Genomic DNA, 23,744 nt, shown 5'->3' with positions numbered 1-23,744 from the left:
TAAAGCTTGAAAACATGAAGATAAGAGATCTTAGAAGTTCTGTATTTGCTCAAGGCTTTAGGCCCAATTTGATCGATTGTAGAACAATGGCTTTCGGCCTCTGGACTGGAGCCCGTTAATGGCGGCTGGCTTTGTATTCAGATAAGGCGGGTTACAGTGACAATCAGCAGAAAAATCACTAACAAGCCTTTGCAGGGCTGAAGCGCGTGGAGGGGGATTAGGGAGCCGGAGTGACATGGAAGCCCAGTAATTGGGGGCAGATCAGTCTCAAGACTTGTATACCTCATTTTCTCTGGCTGTCTGAGATGATGCGCACACACGGGGGGGTTGTGTTCCTCACACTGTGCAGAGCCTGAACCCCCAGTGTCTGATGGCTCCTTTATCTGTTAAACGCGTATCAGCGCTGTTCTTCACAGTGACCGCGGGAGGAAATGCTATGCAAACTTAACAACTAATTAGACTTTTTATTGAAAGAAGAAAGCTAACAGCTGTGTTTTTGAAATATATCTGTTAGCTATTTTCCCTGTCACATTTGTGATTCTGTTCAGCTGGTTTTGTGACCCCCCCCCCCCCCCCCCGCCACTACCACCATCACTACCAGCTATTGAAGATTTTAGTGCCAACCACTTGCTTACTGGACCTCAACTAAGAATCTTTTACTGCTGGCTACATCATTGTAGGCAGAGGATCAGCGCCCCAATCACCTCTCCCCACCTTAGCAAAGATCATGTGACTAAACACTTAGGTCTGTGATCATGCGGTCAGCACTGATGGGGACGTGCAGTCAGGCCCAGGAAAAGGGCAGCTGCCCCAGGTACAGTGAAGCAAGGGGGTAAAGAGGGGGTGCAATTCTGGATCTTTGGTCCTGAGTGCTGGTTCAGCACTCCCCTACCTCTTCAGCGGAGATCATGTGACCAGACACTTAAGTTTGTGACCATGTGGTCAGCACTGATGGGCACTTGAAGTCAGGGCCGGGACAAGAGGTTAGCAGGAAAGGCAGCTGCCCTGGGCACAGTGATGCAGGGGGGGTTAAACATAGATGCAGGGTGGTACACCCATTCTTAACCATTTATTAACAGTGGGGGAGGGGGTGCAATTCAGGATCCTTGGTCCTGGGTGCTGGTTCAGCACTCCCCTACCTCTTCAGCAGAGATCTTGTGACCAAACACTTAAGTTTGTGACCATATGGTGAGCACTGATGGGCACTTGGAAGTCAGGGCCGGGACAAGAGGTTGGCAGGAAAGGCAGCTGCCCTGGACACAGTGATGCAGGGGGGTTAATAATAGATGCAGGGTGGTACACCCATTCAACGGCATGTATTAACAGTGAGGGAGGGGTGCAATTTTGAAACCTTGCACTGCGTGCTGGTTCAGCACTCTCCTACCTCTTTAGCAGAGATCATGTGACCAAACACTAAAGTTGGCTACATACTATACAATTTTCTTGTACAACTTTTCTTTAGATTTACCAAAACCATATAATAGGAGGTCAAACCTAAACACTTTCGATTTGTATGCAATCAGGCCGGCCCTTGTACTACATAGTTGAAGGTAAATCTAAAGGAAATTGAGCAACGAAAATTGCATAATGTGTATCCAGCTTTAGGTTTGTGATCATGTGGTCAGCACTGATAGGGACTGGCAGTCAGGCCTAGGGCAAGGGGTGGGCAGGAAGGACAGGTGCCCCTGAGCACAGTGAAGCAAGGGGGTTAAGAAGAATAGATACAGGTTGGTACACCCATTCTACGGCATGTATTAACAGTGGGAAAGGGGGTGCAATTCTGGATGCTTGCCGTGGGCACTGGGCTACCCTGTCCTGGTACTGCTTGTAGTGCCATTTACCCCAGGTAGGTAAATTATTACAGTGCTTCTATTAATTCATAACTGTCCATGCCAGCAATACTGATAAAATAGCCTTAGTGCCGGTTCACACTAGTACGATTGTCAGGCGACTTGGTCAGCCTGACAAGTCACGCACTGTCGCGGTCCATTGTGTGGTACAGGAACGGTTCTAATAGGAGCGACACAAGTCGCTCCGACTTAGAAAAAGGGTCCTGTACTACTTCGGGGCGACCTCGGAGCGACTTGCATAGATATTCATTTTATGAAGTCCGTGCAAGTCGCGCCGAAGTCGCTGTGCACGCGACTTCACAGGTCGCCCCCGAAGTCGTGCCGCTTCAGTGTGAACCGGCAGGTAAAGTAGAACACCAACCAAAGATAAGAGATTAGCCCATTAAAAGTTACAATTAAAAAATATTGTTGCAATATTAATTAAAAAAAAAATTGATGGCGTGGTGCAAGTCAGAAAAATCAGTGAAACAAAATGAATATTGGACAACTGAACTAACCTTTTTGGTGGAAATCCCAGAACAGCCAAAGCCCCTCAAAGTGAGCCCTCAAAATCCCCCCCAGTATGGCGTTAGGTAAATACCAGCACGTGTCTAGATTTAGTAGCCCGATCCCGGAGCCGCCTATACTTCCACTTACTCTCCCCCCCCCCCCCCCCAAACAAGCCCTGGTTAACAGCTTAATCCGGGGATTTCACTGCATTACCTTAACGAGATCCTGGAAGAGGTATTTCTCTAACTAGCCCTGCAGTCAGGTATCGTAATATGTGAAGCTTAAGACGAAGGCTTCTGGGTTTCCATGGCAACCGAAGGCCTAGAACTGCAAGGTCGCGGTGACTCAAGGCCTGAACGCCAAGTGCCGCCCGCCAACGGATCCACAAGGACGCCAAGCGACTAGTGCTGATCAGAGCTCCTCTAACCAGGAATCGCAACCAAATAGTCATTGACTACTACAGAACGGTTTTAAGATATAACTTTAAATAAAAAGGAATGATGTTCCATTATCCACTATAGGAGATGGACTGACATGGACCATACCAAGTCTGTTCTGGTCATTCTTCAGCCTCATGTCATTAATGGTTTAATCTGCTTTTAATTGCAACTGACTACACCATGTATACCTACAACCCAGATCTCCTCTAAATTTTGTATGCTGGCCTCAGTTTGTGTATGTTTCCTAATTAAAGAGACGCTGTCACCAACCTAAAAATGGTAAAAAGCACCGGAAAATGAAGAATTTTAAATGCTTGTGTTTTTAAAATAAATTATTTTATTATTCACTAGCAATTGGCCTATGAACTGGTTAGGGGATGGACACTCCAGAAAGTCAACTTCCTAACACAGCCCCCCCAACCCCCCCCCTCTCCTTGAATGTTATGGTCTTCTCCTCTTCTGAAAGTGTCCAATTACTGGCTGTGCTGGCCTAGCTCCTTCGCCCCTCCCTTTACCACCACCCCCATGCAAATCTTTTATGTAGCAACTGGGGAAGGAGTGAGGGAGAGTAGTATAGAGTCACTTGAGTTTGTGAGGACTACTAAAATCACACCCAAGATGGCAGCATACGGGGGCAGTCTCAAACCTTTTGGATGATTACACAAGGGAGGCTTTGGGAGCACAGTGGCTAAGTGGTTAGCACTTCCACCTGGCAGGTTCAAATCCCAACCAGGGCGTTACCTGCATGGAGTCTGCATGTTCTCCCTGTGCCCATGTGGGCTTTCTCCCACACTTCAAAGACATGCTGGTGGGTTGATTGGCTCCTGTCTAAAGTGGCCCTAGTATGTGTATGTATGAATGGGAGTTAGAGACCTTGGATTGTAAGCTCCACGAGGGTGAGGGCAGGTACTGATGTGAATGTTCAAGAGATATATATACACACAGTATCTCACAAAAGTGAGTACACCCCTCACATTTCTTGTAAATAATTTTATTCTATCTTTTCATGTGACAACACTGAAGAAATGACACTTTGCTACAATGTAATGTAGTGAGTGTACAGCTTGTTTGTATAAGTAACGGTTCACACTACTCCGACTTGTCAGGCGACTTGGTCGCCTGACAAGTCGTGCTCCATTCTGTGCATTCGGAACCGTTCTAATCAGAGCGACTCAAAAAGGAAAAAGGAAAAAGGTTCCTGCACTACTTTTGGCCGAAGTCGGAGCGACTTGCATTGAATTCCATTATGTGAAGTCAGTGCAAGCCACGCCGAAGTCGCGGTGCACGGTGACTTGTTCAAGTCGCCCCGAAGTCGTGTCGCCATAGTGTGAACCGACACTAACAGTGTAAATTTGCTGTCCCTTCAAAATAACTCAACACACAGCCATTAATGTCTAAACCGCTGGCAATAAAAGTGAGTACACCCCTAAGTGACAATGTCCAAATTTGGCCCAAAGTGTCAATATTTTGTGTGGCCACCATTATTTTCCAGCACTGCCTTAACCCTCTTGGGCATGGAGTTCACCAGAGCTTCACAGGTTGCCACTGGACTCCTCTTCCACTCCTCCATAGCGACATCACAGAGCTGGTGGATGTTAGAGACCTTGCGCTCCTCCACCTTCTGTTTGAGGATGCCCCACAGATGCTCAATAGGGTTTAGGTCTGGAGACATGCTTGGCCAGTCCATCACCTTTACCCTCAGCTTCTTTAGCAAGGCAGTGGTTGTCTTGGAGATGTGTTTGGGGTCATTATCATGCTGGAATATTGCCCTGTGGCCCAGTCTCCGAAGGGAGGGGATCATGCTCTGCTTCAGTATGTCACAGTACATGTTGGCATTCATGGTTCCCTCAATGAACTGTAGCTCCCCAGTGCCGGCAGCACTCATGCAGCTCCAGACCATGACACTCCAACCACCATGCTTGACTGTAGGCAAGACACACTTGTCTTTGTACTCCTCACCTGGTTGCCGCCACACACGCTTGACACCATCTGAACCAAATAAGTTTATCTTGGTCTCATCAGACCACAGGACATGGTTCCAGTAATCCATGTCCTTAGTCTGCTTGTCTTCAGTAAACTGTTTGTGGGCTTTCTTGTGCATCATCTTTAGAAGAGACTTCCTTCTGTGAGGACAGCCATGCAGACCAATTTGATGCAGTGTGCGGCGTATGGTCTGAGCACTGACAGGCTGACTCCACCCCTTCAACCTCTGCAGCGATGCTGGCAGCACTCATACGTCTATTTCCCAAAGACAACCTCTGCATAGGACGCTAAACACGTGCACTCAACTTCTTCGGTTGACCATGGCGAGGCCTGTTCTGAGTGGAACCTGTCATCGTAATCTGCTAAATGGTCTTGGCCACAGAGCTGCAGCTCAGTTTCAGGGTCTTGGCAATCTTCCTATAGTCTAGACCATCTTTATGTACAGCAACAATTCTTTTTTTCAGATCCTCAGAGAGTTCTTTGCCATGAGGTGCCATGTTGAACTTCCAGTGACCATTATGAGAGAGTGAGAGCGATAACACCAAATTTAACACACCTGCTCCCCATTCACACCTGAGATCTTGAACACTAATGAGTCGCATGACACCGGGGAGGGAAAATGGCTATTTTGGCCCAATTTTGACACTTTCACTTAGGGGTAAGGGCTTTACCACTTGCTATTTTTAAAACTTGGGATGCACACTGGGTGCTTGTTCAACCCTCCAATGCCTTAACTCCAAGCAGAAAAAAAAGCTGCTTCAAAAACACGCCTATAGCCTCGTACTAAAGCGTGCCATGCGTTAATGCATTTCATTGGGCACAATATTAATTTATTCTGGCCATTGGAATGCATTAACGTTGAAATGCGAGGGTCGGACACTTGCACATGATGGCTGCATTAGAGATTACATGCGAGTGGCTGCAGGAGGCAGCAGACTCCCATTGCTGTCAATGGGGGTGCCCACTGCATCTAACCACAAGAACCCCCACTGGGGTTCTCCTATCTAATCAGAGTATGAGTTTATGTGCATGTACCCTAAATGTCCACATTTATAACACCCAAGAATGTATGAAGATTTATAAAATGATAGAAAACTACATAAATAAAATAAAACGGCCCTGTATGAATGTATAGAGTACACCTAAGAGGTTCAGTGTGCCATCCTGTGTGCCATCCTATGTGCATGTCTGCCTCTCGCTCTGACTCCTTATGATCTATCATTTCCCTCAGATTATGTTGTGATACAATGCGGCCGACCCAGACATTGCGTCTGAACAAACCGGTAAACACGCCAGCATGTTCAGGGCTTTAGCCTTCGGGAGGAGATAAATTATGGGGAGAAGACTGTTATGGTGCATTTGCAAATTAGATGAATATTTGTAGGCTGATTACAGGCCAAGAACATCCCATGCTGATCTTCCTAATTAAAAAACATAAGTAAGAATGTACATGCAATTTCAAGCAGTTATTTAAAAATGAATGTTCCTAAACTGCTAACGCCACACCTTTTAGGAGGCCAATGCCGGGAGCTCAGCGGGCTTATGAGGCTCTAGCATTGGCTCAGGGATGGACTGTGCTCTGACCATGCATGGTAAAACAACCCCTGCAGCTGCTTAAACTTACTCACCCTTTACTTCTCCATCACTCTGTTCAGCTGCAGAATGGAAGTATATACAGTATCTCACAAAAGTGAGTACACCCCTCACATTTGTGTAAATATATTATTCTATCTTTTCCTGTGACAACACTGAAGAAATGACACTTTGCTACAATGTAAAGTAGTGAGTGTACAGCTTGTATAACAGTGTAAATTTGCTGTCCCCTCAAAATAACTCAACACACAGCCATTAATGTCTAAACTGCTGGCAATAAAAGTGAGTACACCCCTAAGTGACAATGTCCAAATTGGGCCCAAAGTGTCAATATTTTGTGTGGCCACCATTATTTTCCAGCACTGCCTTAACCCTCTTGGGCATGGAGTTCACCAGAGCTTCACAGGTTGCCACTGGAGTCCTCTTCCACTCCTCCATGAGGACATCACAGAGCTGGTGGATGTTAGAGACCTTGCGCTCCTCCACCTTCTGTTTGAGAATGCCCCACAGATGCTCAATAGGGTTTAGGTCTGGAGACATGCTTGGTCAGTCCATCACCTATACCCTCAGCTTCTTTAGCAAGGCAGTGGTCATCTTGGAGGTGTGTTTGGGGTCATTATGTTGGAATACTGCTCTGCGGCCCAGTCTCCAAAGGGAGGGGATCATGCTCTGCTTCAGTATGTCACAGTACATGTTGGCATTTAGGGTTCCCTCAATGAACTGTAGCTCCCCAGTTCCGGCAGCACTCATGCAGCCCCAGACCATGACACTCCCACCAACATGCCTGACTGTAGACAACACACACTTGTCTTTGTACTCCTCACCTGGTTGCCGCCACACACACACGCTTGACACCATCTGAACCAAATTGGTTTATCTTGGTCTCATCAGACCACAGGACATGGTTCCAGTAATCCATTAGTCTGCTTGTCTTCAGCAAACTGTTTGCAGGCTTTCTTGTGCATCATCTTTAGAAGAGGCTTCCTTCTGGGATGACAGCCATGCAGACCTATTTGATTCAGTGTGTGGCGTATGGTCTGAGCACTGACAGGCTGACCCCCCACCCCTTCAACCTCTGCAGCAATGCTGGCAGCACTCATACGTCTATTTCCCAAAGACAATCTCTGGATATGACACTGAGCATGTGCACTCAACTTCTTTGGTCGACCATGGCGAGGCCTGTTCTGAGTGGAACCTGTCCTGTTAAACCGCTGTATGGTCTTGGCCACAGTGCTGCAGCTCAGTTTCAGGGTCTTGGCAATCTTCTTATAGCCTAGGAAATCTTTATGTAGAGCAACAATTCTTTTTTTCAGATCCCCAGAGAGTTCTTTGCCATGAGGTGCCATGTTGAACTTCCAGTGACCAGTATGAGAGAGTGAGAGTGATAACACCAAATTTAACACACCACTTCAACATTCACACCTGAAACCTTGTAACACTAATGAGTCACATGACACCAGGGAGAGCGAAAATGGCTAATTGGGCCCAATTTGGACATTTTCACTTAGGGGTGTACTCACTTTTGTTGCCAGCGGTTTAGACATTAATGGCTGTGTGTTGAGTTACTTTTGGGGGGACAGCAAATTTACACTGTTATACAAGCTGTACACTCAAAGTGTAATTTCTTCAGTGTTATCACATGAAAAGATATATTAAAATATTTACAAAAATGTTAGGGGTGTACTCACTTTTGTGAGATACTGTACCTTATCATTTTAGATACAGTGTAACCAGAAAGTAATCACAGCGCTTCACTTTTTCCACATTTTGTTACGTTACAGCCTTATTCCAAAATGGATTAAATTCAATATTTTCCTCAAAATTCTACAAACAATACCCCATAATGACAAAATGAAAAAAGTTTGTTTGAAATCTTTGCAAATTTAATAAAAATAAAAACCGAAAAAACATCCCATGTACGCAAGTACAGCCTTTGTCATGACACTTAAAATTGAGCTCAGGTTTCCACTGATCTTCCTTGAGATGTTTCTACAACTTAATCAGAGTCCAGCTGCAGTAAGTTCAGTTGATTGGACATGATTTGGAAAGGCACACACCTGTCTATATAAGTTCCCACAGTTAACAGTGCATGTCAGAGCACAAATCAAGCCATAAAGTCCAAGGAATTGTCTGTAGACCTCCGAGATAGGATTGTATCGAGGCACAAATCTTAGGAAGGGTACAGAAACATTTCTGCAGGTCCCAATGAGCACAGTGGCCTCCATCATCTGAAAATGGAAGAAGTTTGGAACCACCAGGACTCTTCCTAGAGCGGGCCGCCTGGCCAAACTGAGCAATCAGGGGAGAAGGACCTTAGTCAGGGAGGTGACCAAGAACCCAATGGTCACTCTGACAGAACTCCAGAGTTTCTCTGTGGAGAGAGAAGAACCACCATCTCTGCAGCACTCCACCATTCAGGCCTGTATGGTAGAGTGGCCAGACGGAAGCCATTCTCAGTAAAAGTGAGAAGACAGCCCACCTGGAGTTTGCCAAAAGGAACCTGAAGGACTCTCAGACCATGAGAAACAAAATTCTCTGGTCTGATGAAACAAAGATTGAACTCTTTGGCCTGACTGGCAAGCGTCATGTCTGGAGGAAACCAGGCGCCACTCATCACCTGGCGCTTTTTGCTAGCCCGTTGCCTGAAAACCATCTCCACCCGGGACACAAATGACTCCAGGACCGCCGTCAGTGCATCGATGGATGGTTGGGACCCAGAGGGCCTCGCAGCCTCAGAGAGGGGATCAGGTGGGGAGATGTGCACCAAAGAGTCCATGAGTCACCAGGGGGACCCCACAAAGTGTAAAACACTGCAAAGGGACAACCCCCAAGGCGCTGGCAGCACCACCCAGTCGCCAGGCACAAAGCAATAAGCTATCCTCAGCAGAGAGGGAGAGGACCCCACCAGACTCACCACCCAGCAGGAGCAGGCACCCGCAGCCACCAGGATAATCTGCACTCCACGTGCGACGATCAGGAAGTTACTAGAACCTGGAGTCAGCACAAGGGGATGAGGAGGGGTTCCCACAGCCAAAATCTCCACCCACAGGGCTCCACAGTCATGGCCGCCGCTATTTTCAATGGCAAACCACCTAAAAATGGCCGCCGGACTACACAAAGATGGCCGCCATGCATTAAGCACACAGGCTACAACAAAATGGCGGCACCAGGAGGGATCCCTAGGCCTCAGCCCCAGCCGATCGTCTGGTCACCAGGGGCGCACCCCCCACCCCCATCGCCAGTATAGCGCCCTTCCGCTACCCCAGGAGGTGGACTAGACAACCAACACAGCCCCAGCATAAGTGGAGGGGGAGTAGGCTGGGGGGACAGGTAAAGGGGGTGCCTGATGGGAAGGAGGGGAACCCAGGGGTCCGACCGTCCCAAGGAGGGGGCCACGTCCACCCCAAAACCCTCCAGGAGGAGAGGGGGGACAGCTACTCACCATACCTGGAACCAGGCAGTCACCGCTCTAGAAAGAACCCCTCGCCATTGAAATTGGGGGCGGTCAGCCAGGAGGAACACTGCGAATCGAGCAGAGACCCGATCGCATGTGAGCTTGCGAGACATTTAACTCGCAGGCCAGCCCCCGTCGCGGCTGACCTAGCACGGAGCAGAGGTCTGCGCGCGCTCGCTGGCCAGACCCGGGTGACCACTTGAATCTAGATTATCCAGCCCGTCGCCCAGTCCGGCAGTCGATTGTAGATCTCACAAGAAAAAAACAGCAGAAAAATATCTATCTAAAAAGGAAAAAATCCCAGCAAGGAACAAGGTCCTTACTCCTGACCAGGCAGAAAAAAAGTACCTATAGCAGAGAGAGAGGGAGTATATGCCCTGGGACTGCCCATAGGCGTAGCCACAGTTTTTTTCTGCCTAGTGTCCTACTCCTGTAGGGGACAGTATTATCCAATGGTTAAGAAGATCAAGAGCTGTGTCCATCAATGCACGAAAGAGAAAAATTCAATTACATTATTTGAAAAATTGTGAATACAGTGATAAAGAAGCTAGACTTACTGGAGTTGTCTTGGTTGTTGTACTGCCACTGCGTGCTGGATATAAAGGACGGTTCTGGCGAGCCGGGTCTGCAGTTCTCCACCAACTGCTGAGTGATATGCCTGACTGTCTCTTTGTTTTTCCTATTCTTCCGCCGCCCGTTATTCTGCCAGCTGTCTCCCTGTTCCACATAAACATTAGCCGGATCACCCTTGCTGCCAATGTAATGGGTTGGGGAGTCCTGCTCCTCTTTCACACGCATTGGTCCGTAACATCCATCGCCGACCCAGAGAGAGGTCACTTCGTCCTGACTGTCCACTTTCTGTTCGACGTCCTCCTTCCCGTAGCTGCTGCCACCTTCATGGCAGCTGGCGATGGCCGAGTCCCCGGAAGAGTTGGTGGGACTCGTCCTCCTTGTCAACCAGGGAGAGATGCTGCGGCCGGCCACCACCGCAGAAAGAAGGGCCTCGGCGCTGCTGGACGGGGCGCCCATGTCGTAGTCGGTCAGTTCCTCAGAAGTCTCGTTCTTTATGCTGATGTCCAGCGCGGCCTTGATAAAGCTGTGGCAGGCTTGGACGATGTCCGTCATTTGGAGGTAGCTGGCTGCAGACATCACCTCAATGACGTTCTTGCTGGTCAGTGCCAAGTGGGCTGAGTACATGAAGTCTATGATGGCCTTGAAGCCCTGGGCGGTGACGATGTCCAGCTGGGTGACGGTGGTCTGTTCGGACGTTTTCTGCACCTGGCAGTAAAGGGTCTTAAAGTAGCGGCTGCTGCCCAGGAGGACGTTTTTGTGCGCCTTGAAGATCTTGCCCTCCACGATGATGCAGACGTCGCACAGGATGCCATGTTGGCGCTGTTCGTTCAACTCGTGCAGCAGCTGCCGGTAGTGTGACGGTATCTCCATGTCCTCCTTGCGGTTATTCATTTGTGGACGTCTTTGTTCTGCTGTCCCAAGAAATGCTGTTGGTGGAGAGAAAATGCATAGTCAGATTTACTAATTATTTAAAGGAACACAGCACTTCTTTTCTTTGAATCATTATTTGCATGGAAATAGCCAAGTGTTTAGGAGAAGCTTGAGGTATATAAAAAAAACCAACACACATTCACATCTACATGCTGCAGCATCGGCCTGATGCTTTAGCTGTCCCCTACTGACTCTAAACAAAAGAACTGAGCAATCACCTGACTGCTAATCGCTCTGGTCTCGGTCAGCTTGGTGCGGTGAACAGTGATTGTCAGTCATTGCTCTCTGCTCTGCCCCTCCAGAGCTCACTGGATAGCCAGGCTGGGCTAGAGAGGGGGCGGGCACAGCTGGCTTCAGGTCACAGCCATGTGCTGAGCTGTCAATCAGGCAGCTGGGCTGATCCCAATGATATGGCTTACACCCTTCCAGAGCCTGGAGCGGCCCTGTGACGTCAGCTGATAGCATCAGTAGCACGCTTTAAACGCGACTTGGGTCACGGGAAAGAAGTATGACCCCCAAAAAGCTTTGGCCGTACTTCTCTTTTAAGCTGACCCGAAGGTTCCTTCTCGTATTTGCACACAGAATCTGGCTTAGCTCTGCATAATAACCAATCAGCTTCTAGGTTTTATTGTCAAATCCTAAATTAACCTCTTGATGCCAACAGTAAGCAGCTATGTGGCCCCACTGGACTGGGCTTTTTTTCAGTGGGGCCGAATATCTGCGTATCCGTCTTTTGTGCTAGGAGCATGCCGCAGCACAGAGACCAGGGTTCTCAGCAAGGAACCACCTGATCCCTGTGATAGCCTCTGATTGGCTATCACAGTGATCAGTCACTGTGAAGCCCACCCTTGTGTTTCTCTCTGTGAATGGAGAGGAAAGATACGTTTTTTTTTTTTTATTTAAATTTTTAAATTTATTTATTTTGGGTTGTTCTTTGGTGGCAAGTTTTGGTAGTAACAAGAAATATACAGCTAAATTTACAAAATAATTTTTTTTTTTTTTTGTTTTTACTATTTTGGGCAATTTTTCCGATGATAATAAAAAAAAAAAAAAAAAAAAAAAATCAGGAGATATCCGTTACTATCTACCACCAAATAAAAGCCCAATTTGTCCTGAAAAACATGTGTTTCACTTGGATGCACAACAGTACGCAGACATGCAGCCTCACTGGACTGGGCTTTTTTTTGGTGAGGCCGAATATCTGCGTATCTGTCTTTGTGCTGGGAGAATGCCGCAGCACAGAGGCCAGGATTCTCAGCAGGAGCCCTGGGTCCCGTACTAACCATTGGGACCCCAAACACCTAGTTGTGATGATATGCACGGTTTTACGAACACAGGTCTCAAAGTTGCAAAACTGTGCCGGCACCAACATTTGTTTTACCCTAGGCGCGAAGGGGTTAAACAAGCTGGTTAGAAGCTGATTACTATGCACAGCTGCACCAGATTCTGTGTGCTCCACTTTTAGTAAGGCCCCTTTCACACGGGGGAAGACTCCACCGGCAATCTGCTTGCTCAGCATTGGGATCTCTATGCTGATCCCCCTCAGAGCAGGTGGATGACAGGTCCGTGTCCGCTCTGCTTATGCGGAGTGGACACAGGCCTAGACCGCTCTCCTCTATGGGTGGCCAGAGGTAAAACGGACCGCCTGTCCGCTTAAAACTGTTGCAAAAGGTAACGCACAAGGCTGGTGCGCCCTCTGTATTATTTTCCTTTTAGAGCCTTCTAGAGCAGCTGAAAGCCAGTCCCCCCCCCCCCCCTCTTGCCAGCTTTCAGCTGCTGCGGGGAGAGACACAGACACAGGGAATCGTTCCTGTAATTGCTTCTCTGACACCGATTCTCCTCCCTGTTCTGCCTGCTTCCGATTCCTCCCCGTGTGCCCCCACTATCACTGTGCCAATCCCCCTCCCTGTTCTGCCTGCTTCCGATTCCTCCCCGTGTGCCCCCCTATCACTGTGCCAATCCTCCTCCCTGTTCTGCCTGCTTCCGATTCCTCCCCGTGTGCCCCCCTATCACTGTGCCAATCCCCCTCCCTGTTCTGCCTGCTTCCGATTCCTCCCCGTGTGCCCCCCTATCACTGTGCCAATCCTCCTCCCTGTTCTGCCTGCTTCCGATTCCTCCCCGTGTGCCCCCCTATCACTGTGCCAATCCTCCTCCCTGTTCTGCCTGCTTCCGATTCCTCCCCGTGTGCCCCCCTATCACTGTGCCAATCCCCCTCCCTGTTCTGCCTGCTTCCGATTCCTCCCCGTGTGCCCCCCCATCACTGTGCCAATCCCCCTCCCTGTTCTGCCTGCTTCCGATTCCTCCCCGTGTGCCCCCCCTATCACTGTGCCAATCCCCCTCCCTGTTCTGCCTGCTTCCGATTCCTCCCCGTGTGCCCCCCTATCACTGTGCCAATCCCCCTCCCTGTTCTGCCTGCTTCCGATTCCTCCCCGTGTGCCCCCCTATCACTGTGCCAATCCTCCTCCCTGTTCTGCCTGCTTCTGATCCCCCTGCCTACCGCAGCGCTGCAGGTTTACCTGTTCTATAAAAAAAAAATAATAAACTGTAAAAAAAAAAATATATATATAATAATAATAATAATAATAATAATAATAATAATAATTAAACACTGTAATAAATAATTCTAAAAAAATTTGTAAAATAAAATAATTTGAAACATTTTTTAAAAAAATTATATATATTTTTTTTAAATGTAAAAAAACAATTAGGACCAATTCACACAAATTCTCTGTAATGTTTGTGTCCGCTAATAATGATTTTAGTGTATTTTTAGTGAAAGTATTGTCTGGATATATTCGGGGGGGGGGGGGGGACCCTGCCAGGTAGGCTGTACCGAGGCCCCCATGATTTCTAACGGCAGCCCTGTTTAGCAGCAAGGGGCTACCTAAACAATTGACTTATTTTCCATATGAAAAGATGCATCACACATGGCGGCTATACAGCCAGGTTGTAATGCATGCATGCGACCATGGAACTACAAACTTCAGCTGGCCTGGGCCTGGTTTATACCAACAGCTAAAAGTTGCTCACATTTAAAATAATAGAGGCGGTTGAATGGGGGGGGGGGGTGCCGTCCTAGCATGTATGTCTTTCCTCTTGAAGATCAAAAAGGGTTTTGAAGAGGCAGGAACCCACGTCTGAGTGCATTCCACAATCAGGGAACATCAAAGCGGGGCACACCCCCCACCTCTGCCCTCATTCCTCTACCCCCTACCCACACCCTAATGGTGCTTGCTTAGGGTGGAGAATTCCGGGCCTAGGAAAAAAAAAATAAAAATCCCTGAGATTAACGTCAACTAAAGAGAGCAGCTCAAGGAGGAGACCGCGCAGATCAGCAGATAAACATTACAGCCTTAGAAAAATACACAGCTATTGTGGATCAGGGCTTCGGCCTACAACCAGCGTAAGGGGGCGGCGTGTCCCAAACTTCCGCCCTTTCCACCAGCATAGGCTAAAGAAACATTTTCCAGAAAAAAATTACAGAACTTTACTACAGAAAACACATTTTCTTTATTTTTTTTGAGTGAATTATGGTGGCTCTTTAAATCAGATTATTTTCTTTCTCCTAAATGTGAGTCCACTCTGTGGTAGCAGAATATATATATATATATATATATATATATATATATATATACACACACACACACAATATATATATATATATATATATATATATATATATATATATATATATATATATATATTCCCAAACTACGGCCCTCCAGTTATTCAGGAACTGTTACAAGAAAGGAGGGGGGGGGTTTCGAGCAAAAAAATGGTGTGCCCCCCCCCCCCAAGCCATACAAAACCCTTATCCAAGCATGCAGCCTGGCAGGCCAGAAAGGGGGGGGGGGGAGCTAGCAAAAAAATGGTGTGCCCCCCCTCCCCCAATCCATACAGGACCCTTATCCAAGCATGCAGCCTGGCAGGCCAGAAAGGAGGGGGGGGGGCAAGCAAAAAAATGGTGTGCCCCCCCTCCCCCAATCCATACAGGACCCTTATCCAAGCATGCAGCCTGGCAGGCCAGAAAGGGGGGGGGGGGAGCGAGCAAAAAAATGGTGTGCCCTCCTTCCCCAATCCATACAGGACCCTTATCTAAGCATGCAGCCTGGCAGGCCAGAAAGGAGGGGGGGGGGCAAGCAAAAAAATGGTGTGCCCCCCCCCAATCCATACAAGACCCTTATCCAAGCATGCAGCCTGGCAGGCCAGAAAGAAGGGGGGGGGCAAGCAAAAAAATGGTGTGCCCCCCCCCCCTCTCCAATCCATACAAGACCCTTATCCAAGCATGCAGCCTGGCAGATCAGAAAGGAGGGGGGGGCAAGCAAATAAATGGTGTGCCCCCCCCCAATCCATAGAAGACCCTTATCCAAGCATACAGCCTGGCAGGTCAGAAAGGAGGGGGGGGGCGAGCAAATGCCCCCTCCAACCATACCCGGCTACATGCCCTCAACAAAGGGACCTGCTATGGATTTGGGGCGGGGGGCATATGTTTGACGCATCTTCTGAAAGCGCACTGAAAGTCCTGCATGCTGCATCTTTGGTGCGCTTTCACATAATGTGTCCAAAACCCTATGACCCAATAGAAGTCTACAGGACCGCAGGCAAAACGCACGAAAGCCACGCAGACACCCGTGCTGCAGACAAACTGCAGCACACCAGTCAGCCTAGCCTGGGGGTGTTCTCACTCTGGATGAAGCAGAAACTGAGATACCTTTGGACAGCAGCATTATCAGTCTGGGGGGAGCGGAGTATCGCATGTACAGGCAGATTAGACTAGTCATTTCCCTTTGGGCTCCTTTCACACTTATGCGATTTTGACTGGACTTGAAGCAATGCCTGTGTAATCTTGAGGTCTATGGACCTCAAAACGCATCAAAGGCTGACCAAAGTAGTGCAGGGACTTGAAGTTGCACAGATATGAACGGTACTCATTGGAAATCATGGAGTACCACTTGTCATGCGACTTTGCTTTGCAGTCCCAAATCGCAGGACAAGTCACACAAGTGTGAAAGGGACCTTATGGGATTAATAAAGTATTCTGAATTCTGAGATTGAACATATTGAAGCAAAATCCAGTTCACACTTTATAATCAGTTACAGCAATCATTTTTTCTTCATTTTTGGATAAAAAGTTTTACATCAATGAATAAAAGCTGATCATTGTAAGCACCCGTCAGTGGAAAATGGTTTGCCTAAACCCTTTGACTGCTACATGTGCAGGACAGCTTGTTCTGTTGAAAAATAACAGACTTACTGGCATGATCACCAGGTGAATATAAAGTAAAGGAAGTAAAAAAGAAAACAAATGCAGCCATAACATTGATAAGCTGCACTATAATAAATGTTTGCGTTTGGGTTTAATACCCAAAAATGAGGTTTTCTTATGACTGATTGGACTGTCCCTATAACAACACATTGCAAACAGCACAAGCAGAGGACACTAGAGGACATCCATCGGTGGTGTGACAACCTTTTTCCATAGATTGGTCACCCAGCAAGCCTAACCTTGTGGCTTTCACACATTTGAGATGGAGGAGCTTGTGTGTGTGGAGACGGAGGTGTCACTGCATCGCCGTCTCATGCTACTAAATACCCCGGCTTTACTGTGGAAATTCTCTACGCAGATGGTATAGCGTGATACCATTACCGTCTCCATCTCTGATTACTGAGCAGATAACTGGCAGTGCGAGATGACCGGATTCAGGAGGTGAACGAGTCCACGGCCCAGGGCAGCGGAGGAAAAGATGATGCCACATAGTCAGGTACCAAGGGGAGGACCACATAACTATTAACTACTAATTATTGCTCATGTATTAAACCCAAAAATTATATATATATATATATATATATATATATATATATATATATATACATACATACATACATACACACACACATACTGTATGTATGTATGTATGTATGTATATATATATATATATATATATATATATATAATATATAATATATATATATATATATATATATATATATATATATATATATATATATATTTTTTTTTTTTTTATATAGCAGCTTACCATTCATGAGATGTGGTGGCTGCATTTGTTTTCATTTCTTTTGTCTTCCCCCCCCCCCCGTTTTCACCTGGCGATCTGGACAGCCCCCTGTATTAGTGAGACAACTCTGGAGGAATGAGGACAGGAGGCACAGCAGACAGCAGCATTGTGAGTCTGGAGGCAGGGGGAGAGTTCTATGTATTATCAGACTTAACAAACTGAAGCCAAACTCCAGTTAATATTTTATAATCAGTTAGGCCTCATTCACACTAGTGCGACTTGTCCCGCGATTTTGGACTGCAAAATCGCATGACAAGTCGTTTTCCATTATTTTCAATGAGCCCCATTCATATCAGTGCGTTTTGAAGTCGCACCGACTTCAAAGTAGTTCCTGCACTACTTTGCCACGATTTTAATGCGTTTTGAGGCATATAGCCTTGCCATTGCTTTCAAAATCGCGGTAAAACTGCGTCGCATAAGTGTGAAAGGGGCCTTACAGCAAACTGTTTTTTATTTTTACATAAATACAATTTCAAAAAAAAAAAAAAAGTGGATATGGGACTTTTAAAGGTGTCAATAGACGAGCTTGTGATTCCATATATTGCTAAAATTATCCATAATATATTATATATATACAGTGGGTACGGAAAGTATTCAGACCCCCTTAAATTTTTCACTCTTTGTTATATTGCAGCCATTTGCTAAAATCATTTAAGTTCATTCTTCTTCCTTAAGAATGTACACATAGCACCCCATACTGACAGAAAAACACAGAATTGTTGACATTGTTGCAGATTTATTAAAAAAGAAAAACTGAAATATCACATGGTCCTAAGTATTCAGACCCTTTGCTGTGACACTCATATATTTAACTCAGGTGCTTTCCATTTCTTCTGATCATCCTTGAGATGGTTCTACACCTTCATTTGAGTCCAGCTGTGTTTTATTATACTGATTGGACTTGATTAGGAAAGCCACACACCTGTCTATATAAGACCTTCCAGATCACAATGCATGTCAGAGCAAATGAGAATCATGAGGTCAAAGGAACTGCCTGAAGAGCTCAGAGACAGAATTGTGGCAAGGCACAGATCTGGCCAAGGTTACAAAAAGATTTCTGCTGCACTTAAGGTTCCTAAGAGCACAGTGGCCTCCATAATCCTCAAATGGAAGACGTTTGGGACGACCAGAACCCTTCCTAGAGCTGGCCGTCTGGCCAAACTGAGCTATCGGGGGAGAAGAGCCTTGGTGAGGGAAGTAAAGAAGAACCCAAAGATCACTGTGGCTGAGCTCCAGAGATGCAGTCAGGAGATGGGAGAAAGTTGTAGAAAGTCAACCATCACTGCAGCCCTCCACCAGTCGTGGCTTTATGGCAGAGTGGCCCGACGGAAGCCTCTCCTCAGTGTAAGACACATGAAAGCCCGCATGGAGTTTGCTAAAAAAACACCTGAAGGACTCCAAGATGGTGAGAAATAAGATTCTCTGGTCTGATGAGACCAAAATAGAACTTTTTGGCCTTAATTCTAAGCGGTATGTGTGGAGAAAACCAGGCACTGCTCATCACCTGTCCAATACAGTCCCAACAGTGAAGCATGGTGGTGGTAGCATCATGCTGTGGGGGTGTTTTTCAGCTGCAGGGACAGGACGACTGGTTGCAATCGAGGGAAAGATGAATGCGGCCAAGTACAGGGATATCCTGGACAAAAACCTTCTCCAGAGTGCTCTGGACCTCAGACTGGGCCGAAGGTTTACCTTCCAACAAGACAATGACCCTAAGCACACAGCTAAAATAACGAAGGAGTGGCTTCACAACAACTCCGTGACTGTTCTTGAATGGCCCAGCCAGAGCCCTGACTTAAACCCAATTGAGCATCTCTGGAGAGACCTAAAAATGGCTGTCCACCAACGTTTACCATCCAACCTGACAGAACTGGAGAGGATCTGCAAGGAGGAATGGCAGAGGATCCCCAAATCCAGGTGTGAAAGACTTGTTGCATCTTTCCCAAAAAGACTCCTGGCTGTATTAGATCAAAAGGGGGCTTCTACTAAATACTGAGCAAAGGGTCTGAATACTTAGGACCATGTGATATTTCAGTTTTTCTTTTTTAATAAATCTGCAACAATGTCAACAATTCTATGTTTTTCTGTCAGTATGGGGTGCTATGTGTACATTCATGAGGAAGAAGAATGAACTTAAATGATTTTAGCAAATGGCTGCAATATAACAAAGAGTGAAAAATTTAAGGGGGTCTGAATACTTTCCGTACCCACTGTATATATAATTTTAACAGTATATGGAATCTATCTATCTATCTACATACATACATACATACATACATACATATATATATCTAGAGATCGAGATAGATAGATAGATAGAGATATATATATCTCTATCTATCTATCTATCTATCTCGATATCTATATATATATATCTATATATATCTATATATATATATCTATATATATCTATATATATATATCTATATATATATATATCTATATATATATATATATATATATATATATATATATATATATATATATATATATATATATACATACATACATACATACACACACACACGCACAAGCTAGAGACTTTCCCTGTGCATTCGCCTCTTTTTTTGGTTTGTATGTGCTGCAGGCTCTGCTCTGCACCTGTGCCCATTTTTTATCCCTTTGTGTGCGATGGCAGCCATTGGATTATATTACATATATACACACACAGTGATTTATGTCACTTGTTCACCTTGAAACTGAAATGTTCAATAAAAAAACTGTACGATTTAAAAAATATATATATTCAAATTCAAAAACATTTAATCAATTACACGGTTACAATATTCTATAAAAAAAACTAGCATTGTGTTACCAAGGTTTTGTTGTCCTCATTTTATTGCAGTGGTACAAAAAGTAACAGTCCCACCATGTTTCGCCCAGAAGGGCTTCTTCAGGGGAAGACAATCGCTGATACTTTAAGACTGTATTTATATTCCGTTTCCTCAATACAGTCTTGTATCAGGAGTTGTCTCCTCCTGGAGAAGCCCTTCCAGTCTTGTTGTCCTCGTTGTGTTGCAGTGGTACAAAAAAGTAACAGTCCCAACCTGTTTCCCCCGGAAGGGCTTCTATGGGGGGGGGGGGGGGGGAAGACATCCACTGATACTTTAGGACTGTATTTATTTTCTGTTTCCTCAAAACAACCGTCTTAAAGTATGGGGTTTGTCTTCCTCTGAAGAAGCCCTTCCGGATGAAACATGTTGGGACTGTTACTCTTTGTACTGCTGCAAATAAATGCAGACAACAAGACCTTGTTAACACAATGCTGGTTTTGATTATGAAATATTTTAACAATGCACTCTAATAAATGTTGGAATAATTTTAAAAAGTATAAGAAATCACAAGCTTGTCTGTTATCACCTTAAAAATGCCAATGTGTTACCAAGGTCTTGATGGCCTCATTTCATTGCAGCGGTACAAAAAGTAACAGTCCCAACATGTTTCCCCGCAAAGGCTTCTTCAGGGCAAGACAACCGCTGATACTTTAAGACTATATATAATCTGGGGTTGGCCTACCCTGAAGAAGCCCTTCCAAGAGAAATAAGTTTGGCTGAGACAGCAGCGCGGCGTGATTGGCTCCCTCTGCTGTCAAAGTCAGTCAGCCAATCAGGAGAGAGAGGGGGGTGGCTGGGTCACCACTCCGTGTCTGAATAGACAGAGAGAGCTGTGGCTCGGGTGCCCCCATAGCAAGTTGCTTGCTGTGGGGGCCCTCAACAAGAGGGAGGGGCCAGGAGCACAAAAGAGGGACCCGAGAAGAGGAGGATCCGGGCTGCTCTGTGCAAAACCAACTGCACAGAAGAGGTAAGTATAAGAGGTTTGTTGTTATTTTTTTTTTTTTTTAAGGAGACTTTACAATCACTTTAAGAAATTTTCCGTTATTGTGAATGTCATGGGCGTCCGCTGAACTTTTTTCAGGAGGGGGAGGGCATCATTTTAAGGTCACTGATGCTCCGCCCCTTTTCCACAATGTCATGAAGGCGACGTCAGTCACCGCGCAAGCTTCAAATATTAGAGTATTTAAGGGGAAACGGCAGAATTTTTAAAGCCTTTGTTAACCTAAAAAACTATAAAAATATATATTGATCCTGTTCCCAAAAATATAGATCCTGTTACAGCACAGTGCTTGTGCTATGTAATTTGGCCCTTCCATCACCTAAAATACCTGGCTGATCCTACCAGCTTCTACCCTCCCTCTGTAAACTGACAACGGTATATCATGGCTGCTGAGCCCTGACACCGTGGTCAGTTTACGTGCATCTGTCATCCACAGCCCTCCTGTCCTCCTCTCTCCCCCCTGTCTGTCTGCTCCTGTGTCAGTGCCTGCCCCCTCCCTCCTGCTGCTGTAGATTTATTTAAAGTTTCATATCCTGTCTACAGGCTGTTTAATAATCCTGTGTGCCCCTGTGTCTGTGTTCTATAAAAATAAGCCGTTCTTTACCAGTTTCTAGAGCGCCACTCGCCGCTCACGTGACCTGCCTCCTCTTCTCCTCTCGGCCTCTCCTCCTCCCCTCCTGACTGAAGTCAGTGGGGAATCCTCAGCCATGCCCGCTACAGGCAGATGGGGAGAAGAGAGCCAGCGGGTCACGCGAGCGGTGATCGGCGCTCTGAAAACTGGTAAAGAATGGTTTATTTTTTTAAAACACATACACGGACACAGGGGCACGGGCACACAGGATTATTAAACAGACCGGACAGGATGGCTTAACCAGTTTAAAGGGGAAGTTGAGATTCCAGGGGGGGAGGGGGGTACTTAACCCCCTCCCCCCCCCCTTGTGGACGCCCATGGATGTGGTGCTGATTTATGGTGTCAAATGAATAAACGCTGATTGTTGTAAGCAACCCAGTCAGTGTTAAATGGTTTGTCTTATCTATGTAAACTGTACATTGTGCTGGAGAGTTTGTGCTGTCAAAAACAAGACTTGCTGGCTTGATCAGCACATGAAAATAGAAGAAAGAAAGCCTAAAAAAAAAGGAAACTAATGCAGCCATCACATCTAAGAATTGGTAAGCTGCAATATAACAAATGTTTAATTTGGGTTTAATAATACTTCAAGAGTTAGAACCTCAGAAACGTCAGTGGGGAGTCCCCAGCCGCGCCCGCTGCAGGCAGCTGTCAGATGGGGAGAGGAGAGAGCCGGCGGGTCACGTGAGCGGCGATCGGCGCTCTGAAAACTGGTAAGGAACGGCTTATTTTTTTAAAACACAGACACAGGGGCACACAGGATTATTAATCAGACCAGACAGGATGGCTTAACCACTTTAAAGGGGAAGTTGAGATTCCAGTGGGGGGGCATGGATGCGGTGCCGATTTTATGGTGTCAAATGAGTAAACATTGATTGTTGTAAGCAACACAGTCAGTTTTAAATGGATTGTCTCATCCATGTAAACTGATACATTGTGCTGGAGAGTTTGTGCTGTCAAAAACAAGACTTGCTGGTTGGATCAGCACATGAAAATAGAAGAAAGAAAGCCTAAAAAAAGGAAAGGAATGCAGCCATCACATCTAAGAATTGGTAAAATGCAATATAACAAAATGTTTGATTTTGGGTTTAATACGGCTTCAAGAGTTAGAACCTCAGAGACCCGATACCTTTTACCTCTTCCCCAGAGAAATATCAGTTTTCTATACCGGTGAATTATGTTTCTGTGGCCACATCAGATACAATGAACGTTCAGAGGAGAGTAACGGCACATTGATACATAAAGAGACTTACCGAGTGCAGAGAATCACGGCTCTCTTCAGTAATCTTCACAGTGACAGAATGTCAGAGACGCTGCTGGCATGATGTCATGTACACGGGGGAGGAAGGTCACGAAATCCCTGGAAATTATGATTAAAAAAAAAATTATAATAACATCTGACTCTATTCGCAGGAGAAAACACAGCGACGAGCCAGCATACCCCTCCCCCAGCCTCAAAAACATACAAAAAAAAAAAAAGACACTTTATATGATCGGCAACTCCGCCCCACACTGAAGGTACCGGTTTGGTTTTGCCCTGGTGGATTGGATTAGTTTATGGCTTATTATATCTCCGGCGGCAAGATTTCCCCACCGGCGTCTACGGCTCCGATCACACATAGGTGGAACTCCCTGACAGCTCAATTCTACACTTCTTTTGTTTATTCCTCTAGATCAGTGATAGCGAACCTTGGCACCCCAGATGTTTTGGAACTACATTTCCCATGATGCTCAACTACACTGCAGTGTGCATGAGTATCATGGGAAATGTAGTTCCAAAACATCTGGGGTGCCAAGGTTCGCCATCACTGCGTCTAGATGGAGAATGCAACAGGGGGTGGCATGACGCTACTATTTGGCTCCGCCATGGCTGTGGCAGTTTGGCACAGCTGG

General features: G+C 46.2%; 1 protein-coding gene across 1 annotated transcript in view; it reads right to left on the bottom strand.

The window, feature by feature from the left end:
• Positions 1-23,744, bottom strand: part of ZBTB46 (zinc finger and BTB domain containing 46) — a 90,723-nt gene that overhangs the window by 30,675 nt on the left and 36,304 nt on the right. Inside the window, exons 2-3 of the mRNA XM_082272877.1 lie at positions 23,105-23,211; positions 10,321-11,308 (exon numbers count right to left, since the gene is read on the bottom strand). Coding sequence (XP_082129003.1) covers positions 10,321-11,273 — 953 coding nt within the window. The 5' untranslated portion in view covers positions 11,274-11,308; positions 23,105-23,211. The remainder of the gene's footprint in view (positions 1-10,320; positions 11,309-23,104; positions 23,212-23,744) is intronic.

This window comes from Pelophylax lessonae, assembly GCF_965119305.1.
Source record: "Pelophylax lessonae genome assembly, chromosome: 11".
NCBI lineage: Eukaryota > Metazoa > Chordata > Amphibia > Anura > Ranidae > Pelophylax > Pelophylax lessonae.
The sequence above is the reverse complement of the archived record's forward strand: the minus strand, read 5'-3'. Positions and strand labels throughout refer to the sequence as shown.